General features: G+C 53.9%; 1 protein-coding gene across 1 annotated transcript; it reads left to right on the top strand.

Annotated features, from left to right (window-relative positions):
* The first annotated feature begins 518 nt into the window (after positions 1-518).
* On the top strand, positions 519-26,607 carry ESPL1 (extra spindle pole bodies like 1, separase). The gene is made up of 30 exons (XM_065419482.1): positions 519-599; positions 1,003-2,118; positions 3,003-3,107; positions 4,161-4,281; positions 5,933-6,069; positions 6,422-6,615; positions 7,536-7,778; positions 8,530-8,674; positions 9,259-9,403; positions 9,887-10,026; positions 11,223-11,357; positions 12,012-12,131; positions 13,245-13,416; positions 14,412-14,540; positions 15,194-15,350; positions 15,692-15,801; positions 16,491-17,641; positions 19,108-19,534; positions 20,233-20,403; positions 20,934-21,147; positions 21,894-22,063; positions 22,574-22,701; positions 22,786-22,908; positions 23,129-23,284; positions 23,606-23,776; positions 23,862-23,966; positions 24,744-24,859; positions 25,100-25,183; positions 25,727-25,891; positions 26,406-26,607. Exons 1-30 carry the CDS (start codon positions 519-521, stop codon positions 26,605-26,607), a joined length of 6,633 nt encoding a protein of 2,210 aa, XP_065275554.1.

Here is a 26,607-nt window from a genome sequence, read left to right as displayed (position 1 = left end):
GAAGGAGGTCTTGGTGCAATGAAGTTTGAGAACACCTGAGCCAGGCTGTTGGTGGGTTAACAAGGGTCAGTCACAAGGGCTAGTTGAGAAGGATCTCCCTGGGCTCACTCGTAAGTGGGTCCCAGGGGAACTAGGGTGATGGTGGAGAGGTGGGAGCAGGATGGTACTTGGCAGTGTCAATGAAACGGCCTGGTGAGACGAGCATCGTCATTCAACACTACAGAAGTTCTGATCTAGCTTGCTGTGTACTGCGGTGTGGGAAGATGGGAGGGCAGTGAGGGATAATACTCTCTGAGTATAGAGAACGGGGTTGGACGTATTGTTTTCACCCACATAAGGCCAGCATAGGAGACCTGGAGAGGTTCTCTGTGCAATGGGTCTTTACACACACTTGCGTTTACAGAATTAAGTGGCTCACAGAGTTCAAGGCCAGAAAGCATCACTAGATCCTTTAGAGAATGAACCATAATACTGGAGTAATTGGGTGGCATTCTTCCTTGCTACAGGCCAGAAGTAGGATGAAGCGCCTAAAAGGAACCGATGTTATGGCACGAATCAGCAATTGGGAGGAGACGCGGATACTGCTGTTGGAATTGAAGGTGAGACTGCAAGAGGAAACCTCTCTGTGGGAGAAGTGGACGTCTAGCTGTTCTCTGGGTCGGACCCTTAGTGAGAAGTGTGGGCAGGGAAAAAGTTTGGCATTAACTACCAGAAACAGAGGGGGCGTTGTACATGGATGCACAGTTGAGGAACGGGGCGTGTTGTAGGAGTGCGTAGGGGTCACAGCAGGGGACTGGGGGATCAGGACTCATGGGTGCTATCCCCAGCTCCACTGCTGACTCAGTGTGACTTCTCCATGGAAGCTGCTTTCCTTCTGTGCCCCAGACTCTCCATCTGACGCACAGGACCAATATTGTCCTGGGAGGCCTAATATGAAAATGCTCTGAGATCCTCTGATAAAAGGTGCGTGTCGGTTGCACTAACCACCTTGTTTCCTTTCAGGAAAGCCTTGCCTGTGCCCCAGAAGACCCAGGCAGCACAAGCAAGCTCTCCTGGCAGAGCACGGCGTGTGATAAAATCCTTCGGGCTTGCATCCACTGGCTGGGACTAGGCAGGAGCTGCCTGGCACACTTTGAAAGCCTCTTGGACCTGGCTGAGCTGGCATGCCAGGGTTATATAGCAGCCGGCCCCCAGCAGGTTCCCCTTTACCTGGAGAAAATCCTTTACCACCTGCTGAGGAACGTTGCCACCCAGGGAGCCTATGATGCCTGCTTACGGTTCGCTGAGCTGCTCTATGCCAACCTGGCAAGGTGCCGGCCCCCAGAGGTGCCTGCTGAAGACTTTGAGGCCATTGCCAAGAGCAGCTTTAGCGTGCTGTGGAAGGGTGCAGATGCCCTTGCTAAATCGGGCCAGGCACCAAGGGAAAGCAGGGTGGTGCTTTCAGGCCGGCTGCAGGCCGTGCGCTTTCTGGTCTTTCTGGAGGAAGACTGCTCAGCCCAGCTGCCCCTGGAGCCCCCGTTCTTTACCTCCCAAGTCGCTCGTCAAGCTGCAGCTGCTGCTGTGATGTTTGAGGCCCAAAGGACCCCCCTAAGCAAAGAAGATGCCTGCTTCTTCAGCGAGCAGCTTGCTCGCCACCTGATCGCAGCCCTACTGGATGGGAGGAGTGCAGTGGAGCCCTTGCCCCTGCAGCGGTCCCTATGCCTGTTCGAGCTCACCTTGGAGCGATGCCGGCGTCTCTGCAAGAGCAGCTGCTTTGGGGAAGGCAAAGAAGCGATAGACCAAGCCCAGGGCTACCTAGAAGGAGCTGGTGACATCAGGAGGGGCTTTGCTGCTGCTCTGGGTCTCCTTCGTGCCGGAGTCCAGCTGAACCAGGTGTTAGCACTGGGTGAGAGTCAGGCTGGGCTGCCCCTCTCCCAAGCTGCTGCAGCTCTGAGCTGTGCGGCTGGAGTCCCCGAGCCCCTGCCCAGGGTGCTGGGTGAAAGCTGCCAGTTCATTGTCTCCTCCCTAAATGGGTACGTGAAGAAGAGCAAGCGGAGGCTGTTCAGCCTGGAGGACATCCTTGGCCTTTCCACTTTCATGGAGGGTTATTCCTGGCTTCTCCGTAGGCTGCTGGATAGCGTGAGTAAAGCTTGTGATTTAGGGCTTCCCCTAGGTGGGGTGGGGCCTGAGACACAAAGGGTTGTGCCAGGGCTTTGTACACAGCCTGGGAGTGCAGCAAAGGATCAGGCCCATTGGCAGCTGGGATCTTTCGAGCTCCAGGGCTCTAAAGCCCAGCCTGGCATTCGGCTGGGGATTGCATGTGGCTGAGGTGCCACTTCCGCAGTACACCAGCTTTGCACCGCAGAAAGGAAGCGTGCTCTCTGGGTAAGTCTACGCTGCAGCCGGAGGTTTAAGTTTGAGCTCAGATAGACGTACCTGCACTAGCTTTGATCGAACTAGTGCACTAAACATAGCAGTGTAGCCACAGCCAAGCTGCCTCAGCACAATCCCGCCTGAGACCCTAAGAAGTACGTATGTGAGCTGCTAATGTCTGCTGCTGCCCATACTGCAGCAACGCTGTTTTTAATGCGGTCGCTCCATCCAAGCTAGCGCGTGTCGGTCTCCCCAAGATGGAAATTACACCTCCAGTTGCAGTGTAGTCATCTCCTCTGTCTGGGAATCATGTGGCCTTCCAAAATCTAACCTGCCAGGGTGCACAGGTGTGTCTCCACCCGATAAAGGGGTTCTGCTGACAAATGCAAGCTTCCCTTCTCCGTGAGCTAGCTGAGGTCTAATAAGGATGCATCACTGGTGAGTGCGGTGGGCCTGCATCCACATACTAGCCAGTTGCTGCTGCTATTTGGTAGCTCATCTGTCTGCCAATTAAATGACCGTGCAACCTTTTGTATTGTTTCGATGGGGCCTGATCCATGTGTGCTGAGCTGGGCCGGATGCTCCTTGGGGATGCCAACGTGAGTTCTCCATGCTGATCTGGCTATTGCATTTTTGTGTTCCCTCTTCAGATTCCTCCTGACAACATGAAACCGCAGCAAGCCGTGAAACAGCTACACTATCACAGCCTGCAGCTCTACACCACAGTGGCATATGATGCCTTCCTGGGTTCCCAGGTACTGGCAGTGGAGGGAATAGCATATGTCACTAGGAACTGGGAGTGGGCAAGGGAGATCTCCAAGAAGCGTGGGTGCAAAAAACCATTAAGCTTCTCATTGCTGGACTGGTCCCAATTTGAGGCCACTGGACTCCCATGTGGGGCCTGGTTCACTGAGGTCCTGGCTCAGCAGGGCTCTGAGTGCTGTAATGGCAACAACACTCCCCCTCTCTGAAATTGCTGTGTCTCATCCAGCCTACCCCAGAACAATAGGATGGATGCCTTATGCAGCCTTCCTTTGTTAGAAGGTCTCAGATTAGACTGGGCTGAACGTGCCACAGAGCATCACTGAATGGCCAGCAGGTCAGCGGGAGATGTCCTCTAGGAGCCATGGTACTTGCAGGTTGCTATTAGCGTAAACTACATTTATTACTCCAGGGTTCCCTCTTGCCAGTTGCTTTCTGCTCCCACCCAAATGAAGGAAGTGTGGTCACGTGGTTAGTGTTGGGGAAATCTGGATTCTGTTCCTGAATCTGCCCTTGACTCCCTGTAAACCCTCAGCCAGTGACTCTGGGCTGCACCGTCAGAGTGGCCTAGTGGCTAGGGCAGTGGACTGGGACTCAGGAGACCTGGGTGCAATTCCTGTCACCGCTTTGCTGGGTGACCTTGGGCAAGTCACTCTGCCTCCCTGTGCTTTAGTTTTTCCAGCTACAAAATGGAGATATTTACCTTTGTAAAGTGCTGTGAGATCTACAGGTGAGACGTATACTGCAAGAGCTAGGTGGTGATGTTCCTCTTCTATGTGGTGACAGACTTTTAACCAGTATTTTGAGAGACCAGTACGTGGCAAGTCAGTTACCACAATCGCCACTCTATAGCGCTAACCAGCTATAGCCACTCCATGTGTGGTGGTGACCCTCTGAGCATAGCTGGCAGATAAAGGCTGTGCAGCAGTGGAAGAATGCTGCTTCATGCTCTTAATCCCTGATTATTTCTTTCCCGTGCAACTGCTCAAATGTCCTAGCACTCCTGCTGCATCTCCCTTGCTCCCCAAACCTCTGACTTTCCACAGGTGGCAGGGGCGGCTGGACTGGAGCAGCTGGTGGGCTCTTGCCAAAGTGTCATTACCTGGATGCTTGATGCACTAGAGGGGCTCTCTGAACAAGACCAGGTGGAATACCTTGATGTCACAGGTCAGTCCCTGAGCCTCTGAGCAGGGTCCCGCTCCATCGTGCGTTACAAGGCTTACTGTCTGTGGGGAGGGAATGGCCTCCCCAATGTTTAACTGTTCTGTGCTGCTCTGCGAGAAGATCTGGTCCATTACCCTGAATGCAAAACAAAACTCCGCATGAAAAAAGTTGCAACATTCACTAACGCCCCACAAATATCCTAAGCACCACAGGGCTGCCAGGAAGAGAAACTGACCGCTTCCTCCACTGAGACCCCTCTGCCAGATCTGACTGAGACCTTTCCCTTCTAGGCAGGGAAGCATTGCTATCGCTTTGGTGCTCCTCCCTATCCTGCAAAAGCTCTAACCTGTAGTAGCTGGAACAGGCGTGGCTTGTGACCAGATAGCCCTGGTTCTTTGGATTACAAAGTCCTTCCCAGAGTAACCGCGCTGCTGCTGGACTGGAGCTAACTACGGAATGTGGTATTGCAAAGTCTTGCCACTTGATGGTGCTAAGACTCCCATGTGACTGGAACAAGAGCATCATGATTGATGCTGCTACTCCTGTCTCTTGCCCCAAGCCCCTCCGAAGTTCTGCTTCTTGGCTCCTGTTTGTCCTGGTAATCACTGCTACTAGAGAGCAGTGGCTCCACTGCAGTGTCTTTCCTGATGAGACCCTAAAGAAAATGTTCTTCCTAGACCCCATGAGCCATCCTTTTCCTCCCACCTCCGTATCCCTATCAACTGTTCTGTTCAAATCACCTGCCACTAGACCTTCTTCCTCTTCCCCCTGACTCAGTCCCAGGCAGTGCTTGTCCTGCTTCTGCATCTGATTCTTCCCACTTATCCTCTTCCTTAAATCTGCACTGCAGGGAAATGACTGAGCATCTTGTGGCCCAAAGAGCAGTGAAGGATCAGAGAGTGTGGGCCTCACAAAGCCCACCCTGGGATTGAAGGGGCTGGGGTGTTACTGGTATCCAGTATCCATTGGAGGAATTGATATCCATGCCTTGCACATTGCAAGTCCTAGGATTAGGGGGATGGTCAAACGGGAATGGGGGGAGAGGGGCCCCAGAATGGTGATGTGAGGCTGGAGGCTTTTATACAGCCCTTCTAGTCTAGAGGGGATGGTCTCCTACCTTAACTCAACTCCTGGGGCCTCATCCTGTCACTTGTGCAAATCTCCAGCAATTTAGCTGAAGTCAGCGGAGTGGCACCTGGGTAAGTGAGGAGATTTGGATGCACCAGTTTGGTACTGACTGGTGGGTCTCCTCCTGTCAGTGTTTACATTTCCTCTGTAGACTGATGCTTGCTTCCGATGGGATGGCTGTGGGGAGTTTGCAACCTTAGCTCTCTAACAGAAGGTGCCCAAGGCAAACCCTTCCTTTTGAGACCAAATATGGTGCCTCCATGACATGCTCGCCTTGCCGGAGTATCGGGGACAGTGTAAGTGGTTACGCATGGCTGGCACTAGGCCAGTGAGATTCTTGATGCTCTACTGGAAAATCCAGATCTCTCCATACAAGCTCTTTGCCATAGATTCTCTTGCAAGGGTATTGGTAACAAGGCTCTCAGAACGAGGGCAGTGGGCCCCTATCCTCCATAGGGGAGCGGAGAGTAATGTAATCTTGTAGTGAGGCAGCCTTTAATATTCATGCTTTTGTTTGCTGTGGCAGCCTCGTGTACATTCAAGCTGGCCTATGGCTTCTACAGCCAGAAGCTGTATGTGGAGGCCAGCTCAGTGACTGAGGTGTTCTGCCGGAAGCTGGGGATGGCAGAGTCCAGTAAATATCCAGAGATGTCCACAGAAAGGGTGAGTAGCTGTCTAAGATTCTGGGTAGCTCACTGGGGACTGGGGGTCTGGTGTAAGGGAGCCATGCGCTTGAGTCCCTGGGCTATAGGAACCAGACTTCCATGAAGGCAACATACTCCGGCCCTGAGTGTCAGGAGATGTAAGGCACTTCCTCTCCGTCCTCTAGCTGATGTGGAGTCCTGACAGGCCCTCCACCAGGATGGGGGCTGCAACGTGGGGCTTGGGCCTCGAGGGCCCAGGAAACGGGGAAGCTTTTGCCGATGGTGCCTCCTTGCAGGGGTTAGGTGGAAGTGAATCTTGTTCATCCTATTCCAAACTGCTCCTTCGAGTCACGCGCTCTGTCTCTCTGCAGTTGCACAAATGCTTTAAGCTGCAGGTGGAAAGCTACAGGAAGCTGTGCAGGTTTGAGAAGGGCCTTGAGTCTGTGGCACTCTGGCTGGCCGCGCTGCATCGCAAGATCACGGAGCAGATGGCAGAGCCAGTGCTGCTCTGGGTCAGAGTCAAAATGGATGCAACAAAAAATGGAGATGAAGACTTGAGACTAAAGTAAGGAAGGGGCTGAAATCGGGGGTGGGAGCATTTCTTTTGGCCTGTCATTTCATGGAGCATGGGACTGGGAGTCCAGATTCCTGGGGTCTATCCTGGTTTGGCCACTCATCTTGTGGCCATACTGCTCTCTGCCTCAGTTTCCCTATCTGTAAAATGGAGGGATATTTCTCTCAGTACCCCAAGACAGATCTGTTGTCACACACAACCTGGTCACTATCCTAGCAGAGACACAGCTGTGTAACTAATGATTAGGGCCCTACCAAATTCACAGTCCGTTTTGGTCAATTTCACGGCCATAGGATTTTTAAAATCACTAATTTCATGATTTCAGCTATTTAAATCTGAAATTTCATGGAGTTGTAATACTAGGGGTCCTGACCCAAAAAGGAGTTGGGGGGTCACAAGGTTATTGTGGTGGGATTGCGGTACTGCTGCTGGCGGCGGCGCTGCCTTCAGAGCTGGGCAGCTGGAAAGCGGTGGCTGCTGGCCGGGAGCCCAGCTCTGAAGGCAAAGCCGCCGCCAGCAGCGCAGAAGTAAGGATGGCAATACTGTGAGCCCCCTAAAATAACCTTGCGCCCCCTACAACTCTCTTTTGGGTCAGGCCCCCCATATGAGAAACACTGGTCTCGCCAATGAAATCTGTAGAGTATAGGGTAAAAGCGCACACAAGACCAGATTTCATGGTCTGTGACGCACTTTTCATGGCCGTGAATTTGGTAGGGCCCTACTAATGATCAAAGCTACTGAAATACCTAAAGACTAACCTGACGCTTGCCAGAAGAAATGCTACCTTGGCTAGAAAGCTGGGTCTGTGCTGTAGTGCACAGCTAGGGGTGGGGCTATCCGGAGCCCTAGCAGCCATCTTGAGTGGCCCACCTCCAAGTGCTGCTCCTGTCTGACCTGCATGTTTGCTGCAGGACTCTGAAGGAGGGCTTGGAGGGGCATGGCCTGGATGTAGGGACCCTGGTGTCTGTGCTCTCTGAAGAACTGAAAGCCTACAAGGCTACACGGGCCGACACGGGGCAGGAGCGCTTCAACGTGATCTGCGACCTGCTGGAGATCTGCTCAGAGGAGAGCGGCCGAGAGCATGAGCGGGCGGTGAACCTGGTGGAGCTGGCCCAGGTGCTGTGTTATCACGACTACACGGAGCAGACGGCCTGGTGAGTGGCGGGTGGGGTGGGCCTCATCACCCTCCCATCTGCCTGTTCCTCTGCTACCCGCTTCCTGCAGCGGTTCTGATCGGCCGCCCTTCCTCCAGGAGGCAGCCACATGGGGAAAGCCGCCAGTTGTGGGGGTTCCCCAGCAGTACTGAAAATGTGGGGGCCCCTTAGTGACCCGACTTGTGTCTTACAAATGTTGTTTCCAGGTCTCCAGCCCCTTGCAACCTGGCACCCTGTAAGCACTGGGGATTGCTCCAGGCACGTGCAGGGCAGGAGATGTCTCTGTTACACTAATGGTCCCTATAGGAGAGCTACTGAATAAAAGGGGCCATGTCTTTTCTATTGTGCCTGCCATCTGGGAGGTTCATGTTCTGCTGCCCTACAGGGGCGTTCCATGGAGTTCCTCTAGAAGACTAGAGGTGCTAAGGCTACAGGACTGTTGGGCTGCCCCTTGTGTGAACTATTGTGGGGTTTGGCCTCACATGACTCCTCTTCCCCGGTTTGAATCTCTTGGTGCCAGACGATAGCCCTGGGGACTGAAGGCCTCTCTGAGATGATAGTGGTGAGAAAAGGGACTGGAATATGGGAGACCTGGGTTCTGTACCCAGCTCTGTCGCTTAATTGCTGACCTCTGCCCATTTCCCTTCTCTAAAATGGGGATGATATTTTCCCACCTTTTTGTGAAGTACTGTGAGATCCTTGGGGGGGAGATGCTGTTAGTCTGGCTTATAACCAGTCTCCTCTCCTGCAGCTCCTCCCTGGACTCCGTACGGGAGGCCCTGCGACTGTTGGACTCTGTACCTGTTAATGCGGAGAACCAGGAGCAGCTCCTGGATGACAAAGCACAGGCCATGCTCTGGCTCTACATCTGCACCCTCGAATCCAAAATGCAGGAGGTAGGTGGCAGCAGCAGTGTGATGCTGGTGATTCTGATCAAACCTCACTGCCACATGGGAGGTCTAAGCTCTGGAGCCACCTCGGCATTGTAGTGGGGTGAGGACAGGGTTCTGGGTGGCAAGGGTAGGTGAGAGGCTGCGGCACAGCAGTCATGGTGCTGTCTTTGGGGAGTTGTGGCCAGGGGCAGCCCTGGTATCAATGGGGCCAATGAAAAGCTCTCCAACTGCCTGATAGCCACAATGAGAGGTGATGGGCACCATGTGTGCCCAGCTATGCCTGGTTTAAACTGGATATACCAGGTGTCTTTCTAGTAGAACGTCAGTGGCCCGCCTGTAGAGAATGGTTGCAAAGCACCAGCACCTGAAGCAGTGAAATGGCTGAGCAGGAAGGACGGGGAAGTGCCCATGCAGTTTTCTGGGATGCTGTCTTTGGGAGCTTTCGCTGTGCCTGGCCCATCAGACTGGCTGCCTTCCCTCAAGGGGTGAAAACCCAATGGTGATGGAGCAGAGACAAACTCTCCTCCTATCAGACGTCCCATCAACAATGTGCTGTAACTGCCTTGGCTTCTCTCAACCTGCTGCAGAGCATTGAGAGGGACCAGAGAGCCGGAGACCAGGGGCACAAGAACCTGGAGGATTTTGAACCCAATGACCTCAATTATGAAGACAAGCTCCAAGATGACAAGTTCCTGTACAACGGCATCTCCTTCAACCTGGTGGCAGATTCTGGTGAGGACCCTCTTTGAGGTGGGACAATTAAATGCCAACAGTATCTTGGAGCAATGCCTAACTCTTCTGGTCTGGGTTAAACCAATCCATTGGGCCCAGGAAAGAAAATCCCTGAGATGGGGGTGAGGCACACGGGGTCTCCCATGGAATCTTCCAGGGTGCGAGGGGGTGGGGGATGCTCCCATTGGGAGCAAGGGGAATGTATCCCAGAATTCTGCCGCTGCAGTGGGTGTGGGATTGGTGGTCTCTCCATCATTTAGTTGAGCACATTGGGCCTGTCTGGATACTGTCCCCTGCAAACCTACAACACCCCTGCTTGCGTGTGGTGGGGGTCATTGAATCATTCCCTCTGCCTTCTCTCAAGAACTGTTTGGGTAACTGCTGCTATAGAGGTGGATTTTATCCATGTCTGATGCTCTGGCTCTGGAGGAGATGGATCAGACCCCTGGTGGCTAAGTGACAGCTACATGCCTTGGTTTTTAGCACAGGCCAAGTGCCTGGATGATGCCCTTGCCTTGTGGAAGAAGCTCCTGGCCAAGAAGGGAGTCCCAGCAGTGCGCAGTGTCGAGCAGACCGTGGTCTCCCTGCACATCATGGCAGCGCTCTACAGAATGATGGCAAAGGTATTTGGAGCCTTGGGCTCTGATGGGCTGGGGAGGTGGCTTCGTCCTAGCCTTGTGGCATTGAGAGGGTTCAGACTAGTACTAACCATAGGTCATCTCTGTAGCTACCCACGCTAAAGTTATCTGTATCTGACCCAGTGGCTAAAAGTGAGCCAGTGTGTTGTCTTATGTGACCCTTCACGTTTTAATCAAGGGCCTGTGCTGCTCTAGCCAAGGGGTGGCTTGTGGGCGTTGCAGCCCCGGCACTTGGTGCTCCCTGACATGATCAGTGATCAGCTTCTGTTGATCCTTCTTCCTCCCTAGATTAGGACCATAGCCTGACCTACAGCAGCACTTCCTATTGGGCTGTATAGTTGGGTATCCTATCTCAACAGTAGCCTGTTCCATATGTTTCTGAGGAAGGTGTCACACCATTATGGAAATCTCTTCAGTACTTGGCCATGGGGGTTTCATTCCTGACCCTTGGCCGTTGGCTTATGCCCTGAAGCATGAGGATTTATATCCTTACACTTTTATCTACTGTAACGTGTGTGTGTGTGTGTGTGTGTGTGTGTGTGTTCATATAAACATTCAGCTCGTGAAGCCGATTAAAATCTTGTCTTTGGTACCTTGCGGCAGGGAGTTCACAGGCTAATTATATGATGTCGGTTTCCTGTGTCGCCTTTTCTAATCTCATTGTGAGGGTCAACAGGAGCCTCCTGGTTGACCTCTATAACAATCCCTGTTCGTATGTAGCTCTTGTGTCTCTTCTTTAAACAGTCCTAATCTCTTCCACTGTGGCTTCCTGTGGTCCCCTCTCTATTTGGGTGCTTGCACAGCCCTCATTGCTGTAGGAGTGTTTGTTTTCTCTCTCTCTTCTCTTCCCCCCCCCCCCCCCCCCACTGCCCTGAAGAGTCATGCAGCCATTTAATAGTTACAATGCCTCATCCTGAGGTGGGTGAAGTGATGGCTTTAAAGTACACCTCTACCCCAATATAACGCTGTCCTTGGGAGCCGAAAAATCTTACTGTGTTATAGGTAAAACCGCATTATATCGAACTTGCTTTGATCCGCCGAAGTGCGCAGCCCCGCCCCCCCGGAGCACTGCTTTACCGCATTATATTGGGTCGCGTTACGTCTGGGTAGAGGTGTATGTATGGCTTGTCTAGGATGAGCCTCTATAGAGATGGGGTGTATTGGTTTTCCTTGTCCCACAGCCGCTGCAGTCCATGGAAAGCTATCTCCTGATCAGAACCCTCTCCAGTGCCCTTGGTGACTGGCTTGGGACAGCCAGCGCCTTGTGTCAAGTGACTAAACTACTGTTTCTGCTGGAGAGTCCCAGTGAGGCCAAGGTAAGTATCAGGGGTGGGGTGTGGTGGTGGTAAAAAGGTGACTTTTATAGCAGTGGTTCCCAAGGTGGGGTCTGTCTGGGCTTATGTGAGGGTCAGTCCTTTGAGCCAGAGCCAGGTCAGAAGAGCATTCTAGCACTCTTGCTGCATGGAGGATGGCATTTTGTTCTCAATGGCGTCCGTCACACACCATGCATGAGAGGTCACGCTGGCGGGGTTTGTTCCAGTACTACTGGAAATGAAAGGGGTTTGGGACAATTAGGCAGACTCCAAAAGGGTTGTTGGCGGAAAGGAGTTTGGGAGCCACTGACACACAGACCGATGGTGCCATTCTCTGCTAGGGTGGGGACACTTGACCTAACTTCCGTGGTTTGAACTGTCAAGCCTGGAGAGTCGTACACTGGGTAGGTCTGACTTTCAGCTTTTCTGTGTAGTGTTGCTGTCTTCTAGGATTGTGAAGGGGAGGTGAAGAAAAGCTAGCTGCCCAGTACATGGGAGTTCAGTGGAGGAGTTGGTTTCTAACATGATCCTAATCCAGCTTTTGTGGTGCTTTGTGCCTCTTAAGATTTTAACATGACCGTGGTTGAGATGAATTCAGCGATCACTCTGTGGCAATCCCTGGACTGCGCATGCTTCATTTGGCTTATCTCCTTTCAGATCTTCCTGGAAGAAGCAGAGTCCTGCTTGCAAAAGGCTGACTGCAGCAGTGACTCCTATCTGCTGCTGAAGCAAACGTGCCTTATACTCCATAGCCAGCTGTGCTGTGCAAACCATAAGGTAACAACCCTTTGAGATGTAGCTCCTGTTACTTTCCAGTCCCTTTGTTTATCAAGCTTCAGCTCTGCAGAAATCATTAATGTGACCTTTAAATATGGATCTACTAGAGCTAGTTGGAAAATGGGGCTTTCCCCCACCCACAGAAAATTCTTTTTTGTTTTGTTTTTTGTTTTGGTTGTAATAGTTTGATTCTGAAATACAGCTGCTATGCCTCATGGGACATGTAGTCTGGGTACCTTGAGTTCTATAGACTGGGCTCCTTGGTTGGACTCATCTCCCATGATGCACCATCACGATGCACCTCCCCTCCATCCCTCCTGTGCATGGTAGTCACATGGCCCTGGAGCATCATAGGAGATGGAGTCTGGTCAATAGAAGAAAGTAGAAGCATGAAGTGCCTCAGTGACATTTCAGAATTGACATATTTCAGTTTTCAGGCAGAAAATGTCTTTGACAAAAAAGCAAAACTCCCCATGGAATGCAGATATTCCTTTTTATGAAAAGCTCCATTTAGTTGAAACCCTTACATGTTTGTTAGAAAACTTTTGATTTGCCCAATATCCACCTTGTTTAGGATTTGAGTCAAAGCCCATCCTGGCACCACTAGGAAAGGAAACTTTGAAGATCGGATGCCAGCATGGAAACCTTTCTGCTCAACTGTGAGAGGACTTAGAGCAATGAGTCCTCTTCAAGCCAGGCTGTTAGCTTACATGCTCCTGGGGGGAGGTGCCAGTTGGCGATTTCTGGATTTGCCCTTTCCAGGCAAAGGTGAGCAGAGGCAGTGTAAGTGCCTTGCACACTGCCCCTGCCAGTCTGAGGTTTTTCCATAGTGTTCCTGACTAGCAGGATCTTAAACCCATTCTGCAGTGTCTCAGTCAACAGATCTTGCATGGAGGAAATCCCCTCCTCAAAAGGGGTGAAAGAAGTGATAGTTTCAATGACCTTGTTGTTCTTGAAACTTCTCCCTTACATTTCTAGTCTTCCCCTCTAGTCTGTTCCATGGACTACAGCAAATTGAATCAAGCTGTAAGGCTGAATTGATAAGTCTTGGTTCATATGGACACCTGTTTTTCAGGTCACTGTACCCTCAGTCCTCATCTCTATCACATACAGGTTGAAGAAGGCCTCACTCTGTTGCTAGAGGTCCTCCAACACCCAGCCCTGCAGAAGATCTCAAAGGTTTGGTACCTGCTCCGAGCCCATGTCCTCCAGTTGATGGCAGTTTATCTCAACCTTCCTTCAACCAGCCTTTTGCCTAAGCTCAGGCAACAGCTCTGGGCACAAGGTGAGCATGGCGACATGGCAAAACCCTGACTGCAGTCCAGAGTGTCTCAGCAGCATGGGAGATACACCTCTACCTCGATACAACGCTGCCCTCAGGGGGCCAAGTTTTTTTACCACATTGTAGGTGAAACCGTGTTATATCGAACTTGCTTTGATCCACCGGAGTGCGCAACCCTGGAGCACTGCTTTACCACGTTATATCCGAATTCGTGTTTTATCGGGTCGTGTTATATCGGGGTAGAGGTGTATTCTGATGGCAGTGGGGTTGTGGGCATATACTGGGTGGCATATGCTACCTTGGAAGACTGTAGGGTGGCTTGGGCATTCACAGATACCTAGATCTGACTTTCTCTTGGCCTGCCAGTGATGACCACCTGGCCCACAACGTTAGTGACATGCTAAACTTGGGCACCTTCTACCTGTCTTACCACAAATGTGGCAAATGCTTTTCTCCACCCCTCCTGTGCGGGCAGAAGCAGAGTAGCCTACCAATCTGGGGCGGTCCTCCAGAGCTCTGAGAGCATGGACTCGAATGTACCAGTGGTGGATCTAGTCCTGTGTCCATCTGCAATGGCAACCAATGCCGAATCGATACGCGGTATAGCGCTCCCATAGCAGACTTCGTTGTATAAGGCTAGACAGGGAGAGGGATTGTTTCCTGACCCAGGCTGGGGATCAGCATGTGACCTGGAATAGGGGAGCAGTGGTCCAAGTAACTTCTATCTGAGTTTCATTGCAGACGCTCCGCTTCCTAAAAATGTCCCTCACTTGGCTGAGGGCTGCCTGCTTTGATCTCCCTGTCTTGTGACACCACCCTTCCAATTGAGATGGGCAGAGAGCGAATGCTGGAATCTGCATGCTTTATAAGTTCTGCTGGAGTTTCTGCAAATAACTGGAGTCATGCCAAGCACGCTGCTGTTAATGGCACTGGGGGAATTAACTGCTGTCTGCATGGGTAGGCAGATGGTGCTAATGTTCATACGCTCCCTTGTACAGGATGGAAGACCCCTGAGACTGCTCTTGCTGATGCTCACAAACTCTTCCGCAGCATCCTCCTTCTCCTGATGGGCGGTGACTTGCTTTCCTCTCCTAAAACTGTCACAGAAACTCAGTTTGTGGATCACGGTAAGCTGAGTATGTGCATAGACAGTATCGTTAACAGCCCTGACTAAGAGGACTTGGTTGTCTTAACCGGATCTTGCTTTTGTGCATAGAAGGAAATGAAGAGGCTGGTTCTCCAAATTGTGCTCTTTGAAGTCTGCGCAGGGATTAGCTGCCGTGTGGAGAACTTCAGGCTGATCTGGTTTTGGGTGGATGGAAACATATCTTCCTATTTTAATCTAACTTCATCCTTTATGTCAGCAGGCCTAGTGTCTCCTCATAGAACTAAGAAAGTCTTAAGCCTCCATATACAACAGTCTAGCTTCCATGATCAAGTGTCCACAGAGAGCACTAGAGGGGCAGGAGGCAAAACAACAGTGAACACTGAGTTCAGGGAATTCTAGCTGTTGTGCTAGGGATACAGAGCCTGCCACCATGGTATCTGGCTGGTTGCCTGCTGATCCAGTCCCTTCAATATCGACTAGAATGACTTTACACTGGAGCATAAACTCCCGTGTGACCTACCCTGACTAGCCTCTCCAGCAAAGCGCTGGATGATGTTAATGGTCTGGAGTAGAGCAGTGTCTTGTAGACGTTAATTACTAAGTGGCTTCCCCTTAACTTTGTAGGTACAGTGCAAAAGAGGACCCCTATTCACCTGTTCTCTTCTCATGCAGGGGAAAATCTCCTGCAGAAATGGCAGGTGCTAGCTGACCTGCTGGTCTGCTCGGAGAAGCTCATTGCCCTCTTCAGCCAAGTGGAGATGGTGTGTGAAGCTAAAGCCTTCTGCTTGGAAGCCCTCAAACTCACCATGAAGCTGCAGGCCATTCGGTGGTAAGGGGCTCACTGGGAAAGGCTCCTTCACGGGGCACAACATGCCTATCTCAATGTGAAGCAACTCCATCAGTGTCGTGTCTCAATGCCTGTGAAGGAACTCCATGTTTCTGGAAGCTGTTCAGCTCTGCTTTCAGGCCAGCCCTAGGGGACAACTTCCTCCATCACAGATGGGGAGGCCAGGTGTTGGGTCTTGTCCAAGCTGCTGCCAGAGCAGGAAGCAGCCTTGGTGGTGGGGTTGGCTGATCATTCTCTAGAGAAAATTTGGTCTTCATGGACTGCTAATCAAGCTGCCATCTTACCTCATGGGATCCAGGTTGTTGATGGGTTTCTCTTCCTAGGTGTGCTGGGTTTCTGGTCTTGAAGGCCAAGCTGGAGCTGCAGCGAAGTGAGCTGGAGCTGTGTCACTCAGACCTCCAACAAGCCCTGTTCCTGCTAGAATCTGGCACTGGTGAGGTTTTTTCCTTCTGATTTAAAGGAGAGAAGCGGGGAGGGGAAGAGGACTTTATGCCCCCTGAGAAGGAAATGTGACCAGCTCTTCCCGTGGCATTGTCCATTGGTGGCAGTGGCCGTACAGCTCGCGCTTCAGAGGCGGATGGTGAGGGGTAGAGAAGGCTCTACAGATACCAGGGTTCTGCTTTTCCTGCTCTGCAGGGTGTCTCTTACAATAGTTTTAATGACACAACTGAGAACATCCTGAGGTCCATGAACCAGAGGGGCTGGAGGTAGGGGGAGGTCTTGATTTGGTTTGCAATTATGAGTGCCAAGTCTCAAGTTTAGCTCGCTGAGAGTGATGCCCACTGGCCAGTAAAGGAGTGTGTCTAGTAGCTGCTTCCTGGAAAGAGAGAGAAAATGTTAATACAGGAATAAAACTAAATTTTTTGGGGGGGTCCCATGGTTACAAGTCTGACTCTACAACCCAAGATCAGTATTGTGTCTTGAGGCTACATAACTACTTTCTCCTTCCTAGGGTGGGGTGGTGGGAAGCATTCTGTCCTATTGAGGGGAAAAGGCCTCCTACAAAGGACAGTAATAATGGATTGTCTTGAGTCTACCGTGCGTTAAGTATAGCACAGCACAGGTTGACCACAAGTGGCGACATTCAAATAACTAACCACACTCCCTCTCCTCCACCTCCAGACTTTGAAACAAAAGAGAAGCAGAAAAGCGAAGTGAAGATCAAACCCAAGAAGGGCAGGTCCAAGGGTAGCAAGCGCCAAGGCCCCAGTGCCGAGCCTGCCAGGGAAGAGGACGGCTTCCTGAAGGGCCCGTCGCTTGAGTTTGTGGACACAGTGAGCAGGCAGGAGAAGGAGAATGTCCTGACCACCTCCCCAGTGCTGAAACCCAAGAAAAAGAGATGTTTGAACTTCCTGAGCCACTCCGCCCTGTGCTCCTGCTCCCTCTGCTCTGATGTGACCCTCTCGGCCGTCTGCCTCCACTGGGCGGTCTCCTATGCCCAGTGGGAGCTGGCATCAGGGAACAGAGCAGAAGGGTTAGGTCTCCTCCAGGCTAGTCTGGAGCGCTGTACAGACATGACCTCACGCTTCTCCGCCATGGTGCAGGAGGCATCCCAGCACAATAGCAAGAAGGCTGCTGTTCGGGACCGATCCGTGCTTGGGTTGCTGGACGATCTGGTTGCCAACATCTATGCCACCATGGCTGCTCAAAGCATGGGTGGCCACCGGCCAGAGAAGAGACTGTGGGAGCTCCTGGAGGCTGGCCTGACATTCCTGTCTTCCAGAGTGCCCTGCCTGCCAGGTCTGGAGTACCACAAAGCCAGCCTGCTGCTCACCAAAGCTGTGGCTACCATCTACAGCCTGGTCTCCAAGCACAACGGCTGCATGGCCCACATCTTCTCCAGCGCCTGGGCATGGAAACCCCCAACTCCCTCCTCTGAGACCAAAGGATCAGCAGTGGCCAAGGCAATCAAGAAAGAGGAGAATCTGCCCCTGAAGAGTAAAAGCAAGAAGATTCCAGTGGCAGCCTCTGGCCCAAAACCCAAAGCCAAGAGAGGCCAGGGAGTCAAACCCCTGCCTTTGATAAAGTCCAGCGATGTCTTTGTCCTGGGCGACTCAGATGGAGAGGTGCCCCCGATCGTTATTAGACCTGTGATGGATCCCTGCACCCCAGTGCAGAAATCCTTCCCTCCCACCAAGGGTCGTTCGCACACTAAGCCAACCCCTGGCCCCAAGGCTCCGTTCATGGTGTTCAATGAGTCCTCCCCTCCAGGGACAAAGTCCCAGCTGCTGAAGGCTCCCAAAGCCTCCAAGAGAGTCAGATCTCGCCTGAAGGTAAGTGGGTGGGCGCAGCACTCATTGATGGATGGTATCTTTGGGGCAGAAGGTATATTGGGGGGGCAGGGGGGGTTCAGGGACAACATTGTGCCTGGGCAACTTCCAGAGCACCACCTGCTGGTCAGACCCGAACAGCTTCTGATCACTTGGGATAGGGAGATGGCCTACTGGGTGGTGTCCACTCCATCTGTCCCCTCTCCCACTCCTCTGATCAGTGCGGATTGCTCTCTCTAGGGCATTGTCCTGGCTAGTTCTGCCATGTCCCTGGCGATGGGGCTTGTACTCCTTCCCTGGGGAAGACCAGGCTGCAGCCTGACCCAGCTCACTTTTGCAGAATTCTTCAGTAATCCAACCTAACTTGGGTCTCCCTTTGCTCTATTACATCCCCCTGCTGCGAGCTACATGAGATAAATACGAGCAGCTGGCCATCCTCTGCTCCAGGAACCTGATCTCTTCATGAGGATTCTGGTCTTACCACCTCTTTGCAGGGACTGAAAGGGTTAATAGTACCCCCAAAGCTGAAATTGTCCCAAGGCCAGGTGGAGACTCATCCAGATTTGCAGGCTGCTAACCCTTCCATTGCTAGTTCTCCGCTGTGTCTGGTGCGTAAGATGCCCCTGAGACTCCTGTTGGCTCACAAGATGCACAGAGCCTTTCATTTTTAGTATCAGAAGGGTAGCCGTGTTAGTCTGGATCTGTAAAAAGCGACAGAGTCCTGTGGCACCTTATAGACTATAGGCACCATCCTAGCCACCATGGATGTGGAGGCTTTCTACATCCCACAGGCAGATGGAATACAAGCTGTCAGGAACAGTATCCCTGATGATGCCACAGCACAACTGGTTGCTGAGCTCTGTGACTTTATCCTCACGCACAATTATTTCAAATTTGGTGACCATATATACCTCCAGACCGGTGGCCCCGCTATGGGCACCCGCATGGCCCCACAATATGCCAACAATGCTCCAATACTTCTGTTAGTCTCTAAGGTGCCACAGGACGCTTTGTCGCCTTTCACTTTTAGGTTAATTGGCCCAGTTCTGTAAGGACCGGAAACCACTAGTGTCTAAGAGCCAGGCTTGTGAGCAGAGTTGGGCGACAAAAGCCAGTTCTAATGGGGATGTCAGTCCTCCTAGATTGTCATCAACTGCATACAGGAGTTGTCCTCTCGCTCCTACTCCCCTTGGGCAAGGCCCAGAGCTTGGGCTAGAGTGGAGGAGAAGCTGAAGTTGGTGCTGCTGGTGTTGGAGAGAAACTCAGGCCTTCAGATTCCAGGGCTACTGATCCCCTGCTTAAAAAAATGGCCGTTCCCTGCAGTCCCATCCTGGTGCCAAGAAGGGCTTGATAAATCTCTCTCCACATGCATTCTGGGCACTGCCCAGAGGGGGTAGACTAGACTGGACTGGAGAGCAAGGAGCTGGGATCCACCCTGGAGAAAACTGATTGTGTCTCCCTGTTCCCAGGTGGTCTTCAGCGATGACAGTGATGTGGAGGATCCCACTGCAGCAGCCCAGGGGCCAGAGAACAAGGGGCTGGCTGCTCACAAAGAGCCAGGGCCTGCCAGCCACAAGACAACACGGGCATCGGCCTATGGCAGGAAGGCTTCACGGCCAAAGGCCTTGGTTGCTGACGCAGAGGGGGCCCAAGCCAACTCTTCGGAGAACTGCCCCCAGAGCAGCAAAGCCAAGCCCCGGAGAACACGAGCAGGCAACAGGAAAGCTGCTGGGCAAGAAGAAAAGGAGGGGGCAGCCCAGAGAGGCCCCTCTGGGCAGGGGCAGGAGGAGGAAGGGGAGCTTCTAAGAACCATCAAGGAAGAGGAGGTGACGGAAGAGGGATTTGAGATCAGCTTTGAGGTCTTGCGAGGATCTGATGAGGAAGAGCCAGCCCCAGGTAGGCCTGGCTTTCTGGCCTATCCAGAAAGGGGTGGGGGAGTCAGCAGTGAGGGCTTGACTACTAGACAGCTTTGTCCCGTGTAACATGTCTTGGGCAAGCTGTATTCTGGATCATGTTAGATCAAGGGGCATAGAAACCACGGAGGTCTCAGACTGAGAATAGAGGCAAAGGAGAAAGCGCTTGCTAAAGTCTGGTCTGAGCCCAGATTTGGGAGGCCCCCGAGGTCTAACCTTGACTTGCCCTTGGTTTGCAGCTGCAAGTCCCTTCACTGTTGTATCCTCTGTCTGTAAGACTGGCCTTGCTCCCAGGAGTGGAGTGAAAGCACTCTGGACGCTCTCTAGCCATGTGTCCTGGTTGGCTGGTGTGAGCCCATATAGGGCCTTGCAGATAAGGGGAGGCCTGTGGAGCTGGGTCCTGAAATGGATAGGGAAGCCTCCGAGGGTTAGACAGCAGAGGCAAGTGGGAGAGCTGAGCTGAGGAAGTGGATGGGGTAGGGTGGATCTGAAGATGCTGCTCTTGTCCCAATGCTGAACAAGGGAGAACTGAATCCTGCCACGTTCTGGATCCAACTTCTCCCACAGAAGCGTATCTTTCCAAGTCCCGTCTGCAGAGCCTGGGCTTGAGCAGACCCCGATGGAAGCCAGAGCCCTGGTGTCCTGGCGAGGTCTGAGGGAAGTGTCCCCTCTTGTCTGCAGGGAGGAAGAGGCTCTTTGCCTACGGGCAGGATGGTGTCGAAGGGGAGCACGAGGTTCTCCGGCGAGATGCCAGTGCTGATCTGGAGGAGAACTTCCTGGTGGCAGAGAGGAAAGGCAGCCACAACCCCTTCAACCTGCAGGCGCTCTCCTCCTCCCTGGCCGCTGCTGTCAGTAAGTGCCCTAGGAACCCCACAATACCTGGGTCTCCCTTTGTTGCTTCCCCTCCTCACTGAAACATCAGGGCCTTGTGGCAGTTGCAGGGGACAGAGGTGAGCTCCTGTGGGAATCCAGGGACCGTTGTATAACAAAGGTATAGTTGCACTCTGTGCCTGGTCTGTCCTTAACCCCGTCATTCCAACAAGCCACAATAGCAGCCTGGTGGGCTTGGATCGGGCACTGGCAGTCCTCCTGTCTCTGCTATAATACTTCAGCAGCTAATCCTGCTGGAGGTTGCCTCCACTCTTCCCTGGGACAGCCGAGGCACTCCCATTCCACCCCGCCTGCCAGCTCCCCAAATCTGCCAACTCCTCCTCATGCTCGCTGCCACTCCAACCCCCTTCCAATCCACTCAACCCTTCGCACCCCACCTGCTCCCCTCTGCTCTGATCTCCACCTTCGCGCTGGGCGGGAGGGAGGGCCGAATGAAGACGCTCTTGTCGCGCCCTGTCTGACAACAGGGTTATGTGCTCTGACTGTTCCAGGTGTGTCCTCTCTGGACTCTGTCAGCAACTCCCTGAAAGCTGCCTTCCAGGCCATCAGCCACTGCCCTCCAGGCACCCTCTACTGCCAGCTCTGCCGGCTCTTGGCACTGTGCATCGGCAGTCGGGACCCCATCACTACTGCCTACCTGGTTTCAGAGTCCGTCTCTATCACTGTCCGCCATCAGCTGATGAGCAACGTTCACAGGAGACTCTAGTAAGAGCTGCCCGCCCTCGGCTGGCGGGTTCATACAGTAAAGGGAAACCCTTCTAGATCCACTGCTTCCCTGCCTGCAAAGGCTGCCTTTATAGCCTCTGTTTACATGGGGCATAACAAGCCTGTGGAACCCACTGCCACAAGATGAGACCGCGTGTGAGCTGTACAAAGCCTCCGAAAGTGAGAACAGGCAAAATAACTTGGTTAACACTGAATTGGAGGTGGGAAGGGGAAGATGGGCTGGTGGCTGATTGCCCAAGCTGGGAGCCAGCTCTGCCCCACCACTCCTGGTGCTGCCAGAAGACCGTAGGCTGCTCACCCCATCTATAACGTGGAGATAATGCCTAGCTCGGGGGTGAGGGTGGGGGTGTGGGGGCTTAATAATCCTCAGGAGCTCTTGAGATGGAAGCTACTGTGAGAGTGGTAACATCAAACTAGAAGAAGCACTATCAGGACACTCGTCCTAGTTTAAACGCTCCTCACTCAGAGCTCTCTCTCCCTTCTTTGCTGCTGCCCTGTAGCCTCCTGCCTCGCTCCTCTTGAGGCGCTGGAACTAGACCAGTTGATTTCACTTCCTGGATTCCACCGCCTGGCGCTCTGCTCGCTGCTATGGGGACTTGCCTGTTCCATAACCCTTGGTTCAGAACAGCCTTTCTGAACCCGCCCCCCGTCTCTGCCCCTCTCCTTTCTGGGTCCTGTGGGTCTCTGCTGTACTGACCCTCCCTGCACGCTGCTTCCATCTCCAGCAAAATGAAGAAAAAGTCAGCGGCCGACGTTGCTGACCAGCTGCAGGAGCTCACCCTGCAGGGAGGGGACGCCGATTTGCAGCTCCAGAGCTTGTTTGAATTCAGCTCGGCAGGGCTGGGCCAGTGCGAGACCGAGGGCTTCAGGGAGCAGCTGCAAAAAATCCCCAGCGGTATGTGCTGGGAGGGAGGGTCCCCTTCAGCTGGCGGTAACGGGCGGCTTTTGGCTTTCCCTCTGGGAAAGGGCATCTCGCGGCTAGGCGCCCGGTCTGGACCCAGCTGGGTCTGTGGTGGCTGAATGTTGTTACACCACATGGCCATAGAGCAGCGCCTTTGCTAAATGAGTTGTCCTTGGTCCAGTTCCTAGTGGGCAGGCGTCCCTATGGCAAACAGCCATCCCAGCTGGGGGACCTAGTTTGCAATCTGAGGCCCCAAACAAGGAGTGAATGGGCCTGGGGAACCAAAATCTCCTCCTCCCCCTGGAGGGGCAGGGCTGTTGGCATGGGAGGCTTGCACTGTTCTCTGTCCATGCCACAGCACAGGCGGGGCTCTCCTGCCGGCTGCCTACTCCCTTCCACCGCAGGGGATTCAGAATGCATCCTCTGACACCAAAGAAGGGCTCTTAGCTGGGTTCGGCTCGTTGATTGCCTCCCCTAACTGCTCCATTGCTGTGCTCATCCCAGGTGTAACCGTGTGCCTGCTGACCCTGGTGAGCTTGCAGCCCGGCACCCTTGGGGACACCTTGCTGCTAACGCGGCTGGAGAAGGACAGCACCCCGGTGACCATCCACATCCCAACGGCGCAGAGCAAGGTGAGGGGCAGGGTCGATGGGGCACCTGGGCAGCGGCAACTATGTGAGCTCAGGGCAGGGGTCATGGCGCTGTGTCTCTTGCAGGCGCCCCTGAGCTCGGTGCTTGGCGAGTTCGACGCCATCCAGAAGGAGCAGAAGGAATACAGCAGCTGCACGGACAAGAGGGACTGGTGGCTGGGCCGGACGGAGCTGGACAGGAGGATGAAGGTGGGTGGGGATGCGGGAACAGGGGCTGACTCAGCCAAGCTGGAGACTTGGGTCTTCACCCCTCTCTGCCGACATGCCTCCCCTGGCCCTAAGGGGCAAGAGGGGGAGCTCCCTCCTCACAGGCCAGCCTTTGGCCTTTCCACTGAGGGGGCCAGTGGTTGCCCTTGCTGGCTAGTTCTTCAGTGCCCAAGGGCTTTAGACTCCCTCTTCCCTTCTGCAGGTCCTGACCGAGACCCTGGAGAAGGAGGTGCTGAGCTGCTGGAAGGGAGCCTTGCTGCCGGCCAGCCAGGACTCTGGTGTGGCCAAGGAGGCCTCCAGCCTGCAGGAACATCTCGGAGAATGCGGCTGGGAAAATTCAGATCCAGCACTGCTGAAGGTGAGGGGGTGGTCCTGGGAGAACCAGCTGAGAAGCCCCTAGCATGACCGGGCTTTTGGCTGAGCCTGGGCGGGATAGATGTGGATTGGCCTAGCTTTAGGCTGCTGAGCTGATGCTGTGACTGTGGTAGGAAGGGAGCCAGGTCCCTCATGTGCTCTCATGGGGTTAGGAAGTCCCTTGTACCCACATGGGGGAGGCTTTTCAGTTGAAGCCATTCCCCTGGGGCATGGATGGGGATTTGCTGTGCCCATCACCTTGCTGGCTCCTGCGTGGGGACACTGGCACAGTCACTCGTGCCTCAATCTTCCCCTCTTCCCTCAGCTCGTGTTGAACAGCTCTCACCTCCTCACCCCTCAAGATGTGCAGTGCCTGGCGTCCGGGCTGTGCCCAGCGCAACCAGATGCCGCCCGGGCCTTCCTGCAGGAGGCGGTGGACAAGTGGAGATCCCGCAGCGGGCAGACAAGTGGTCACCTGGTTCTTGTGCTGGACAAGGTTAGTGGTCCTCTCCCCGAAGCGTGCCCCTGCCAGCCTAGCCTCTGCCTCTCCGGATAACTCCTCCTCCTCCTCTCCTCTCTAGCACCTGCAGAAGCTGCCCTGGGAGAACATCCCGTGCCTGAGAACCCTGCCAGTGACCCGGTTACCCTCCCTGCGCTTCCTGCTCAGTTACAACCTTGCTCAGAGGGTAAGTTGAGGGGGGGGCTGTTCTGGGATGGCTCTGCTGGGCCTTGGGGAAGGATTCCCCTGCCTGTGTGAGAGCTAGGCCGGTAGGTAGCTCCCATGCTCTCAGATCAGCTGGGCCCTTCCTTTGGTGGGGGAAGAAAACCCACTTCCCCCTGCATGACCCGCTCAAGTGACACTGAGGGCTGGTCTACGCTGTGGGGGGAAATCGATCTAAGATACGCAACTTCAGCTACGCTATTCGTGTAGCTGAAGTCAAAGTATCTTAGTTCGACTTACCTGGCCGTCCACACGGCGGCAAGTCGACCGCCGCGGCTCCCCCGTCGACTCTGCTTACTCCTCCTGCTGAGGTGGAGTACGGGCGTCGATTTGGGGATCGATTTATCGCGTCTAGACGAGATGCGATTAAATCGATCCCCGATAGATCGATTACTACCTGCCGATCCGGCGGGTAGTCTAAATGTGGCCTGAGCTTGAAAGGGTCAGCCAAGAAGTGCTGTCCCCCCTCCCTGCTAGCTGGAGGGGCTCTGAGCACCCCTAGCCTGGCAAATGGGTGCAATAGGGCAGGCTCCAAGTGCTGGGTGGGATGATCCTGCAGGCCAGCCAGGGGCTTCCCTAGCTGTAGCATGGACTCAGGTCACATGGCTGGACTGGGTGGTGCCCAGCACCCATAGCTCCCAGTGGGATTGTGGCTGCCCACCTAGATCTCCGCCTGTGCCAGTGGCTCTACGGGAGGCTGCACTTAAGGGTGGGAGCAACACGTCTTGTGTCCTCGTTTCAGTATCGGCGAGGGTCCATCCTCACCTGCGGGGTGAATCCCAGCAGTGCCTTCTACGTCCTCAACCCACACGACAACCTGCCTGGGACGGAGGAGCGCTTCCGAGCCTGGTTTGAGAGGTGGGTGCATATCCCTGCCCCCACGTGCCCATGGGGGAGGGGTTCTGCAGGGCGTGGTTGCCTGTCGCCCGGCGTGGCTTGGCTGTAATCTGCCTCCCTCAGCAGAGAGGGAGATGTGTCCCGTCGAGACCTCCTGCCTGTAGCCATAGGGGGCGCTGCTGAGCAATGCCGTTGGGGTTTGCCCTTCATTGTGGGAGTGGTGGGTGTTCCGCTCTGTTCTCACCCAGTGTCGTCTCACAGCGAACCTGGCTGGATGGGGGTGACAGGAGAAGTCCCAAGCCAGGAGCAGATGCAGTCGGCTCTCACGCAGCGTGATCTCTATGTGTAAGTAGTCTCGCCGGCTCATGCCGGCACCAGTGTCTGAGGGTGGGTGGCATTGGCGAGCAGGACTGACCATATCTCCATAGAAGATGGGCAGCTCGGACTCCTGGGTTCTATTCCCAGCTCTCTGCCTGACTTGGGGTGTGACCTTGGACAAGCTACCTCCCCTTCTCGTTCCTGTACAGTGAGGATACTTGCCTTGCTAGGAGATGCCTCTCTACAGGATGCTAAGTGCACATTTCCGTAATCGTCAGGTCCGTAGCAGGTGGCTCTTTCCTGCGCATAAAGACCAACGCGTAACAATCCTGGGGAGATAGAAGTTTCTGCTGCTCAGGGATGGGAGTGCAATTAGATTCAAGCATTGGGGAGCTGGGGGGAACAATGGCAGGGTTATTGGATCAGTCCATGGAAGTGCAGAGCATTTGCCCTGTAAATCAGTCTCGTTGGAGGCTGGGGAGCAGTGACCCCAAGATAGCTGCAGCCACCCATAAGCTGTCACCAAGTCCCCCTGCAGTGCTGTGAGCTCACCCACAAACTCTGCCTTAGCTACGCTGGGCATGGAGCCGGTGCCCGCTTCCTGGATGGACCATCAATCCTAAAGTTGGACTGCCGTGCTGTGGCCCTGCTCTTCGGCTGCAGCAGCGCCGCCCTGGCTGTCCGCGGCAACCTGGAGGGAACTGGTATCATCCTCAAGTACATCATGGCGGGATGGTGAGTCTGCCAGGGATGAGATCTCGAGTGTGGGAAGTCTGTGCTCTGGCTACTATCAACCCACTGGCCCATGCCCCCCCATCCTGCTTTAGAGGAAGGGAGATGCCAGGGTTGTAGGTTTCCTTCCTGACCCATTTAGAGGCTCTGTCTGTGCCCTTAAGCATGAGGTCTGGTCACCCCTGGCTTAGCCCATAGAGCTTCAAATGCCAGTGGCCATAAAACAACGTCGTCTCAAATCCCAGCCACAGCGTTCAGCTCTGTGGGGAAGCCTGATGCCAACACAGGCAGAGCTCTATGGCTCTGGTACTTGCCTGATGCCAGTCCAAGCTATACACACTTTCTCAAATAGATCTAATTTAATAGTGGGAGGGGGTTGGGGGAACTGAACCTCTCCCTCCTCCCCCCCTGTACCCAGGCTAGGCTTGATCCAGACATGGCTGTGCTGGGTTAAGGTACTGGCTAGAACCCTGTGTCTGCTGGAGGGGAGACAAGTGTCTGTCTGTTCCCTTTGCAGCCCCCTGGTGTTGGGAAACCTCTGGGACGTGACTGACCGAGACATCGACCGCTATATGGAGGCGCTCCTCCAGAGCTGGCTGAAGGCAGGGTCAGGCGCTCCTCTCCTCCAGCATGTCGCCCAGTCCCGCCAGGCCCCCAAACTCAAATACCTCATCGGCGCAGCCCCCATAGCCTATGGCTTACCCGTGTCTCTGCAGTGA

This window comes from Emys orbicularis, chromosome 19 (assembly GCF_028017835.1).
Source record: "Emys orbicularis isolate rEmyOrb1 chromosome 19, rEmyOrb1.hap1, whole genome shotgun sequence".
NCBI classification, from domain to species: domain Eukaryota; kingdom Metazoa; phylum Chordata; order Testudines; family Emydidae; genus Emys; species Emys orbicularis.
Note: the sequence above shows the minus strand (reverse complement) of the source record. Positions and strands in the feature narration are given on the sequence as shown.

Bases quoted from the DNA above. Each gene is read 5' to 3' on its own strand.
- ESPL1 (XM_065419482.1), top strand. From the start codon at position 519: ATGAAGCGCCTAAAAGGAACCGATGTTATGGCACGAATCAGCAATTGG. The intron at 19,535-20,232 runs GTAGGCCTGGCT...TCTTGTCTGCAG, and splicing joins TGAGGAAGAGCCAGCCCCAG to GGAGGAAGAGGCTCTTTGCC. The intron at 22,064-22,573 runs GTATGTGCTGGG...TGCTCATCCCAG, and splicing joins GCTGCAAAAAATCCCCAGCG to GTGTAACCGTGTGCCTGCTG.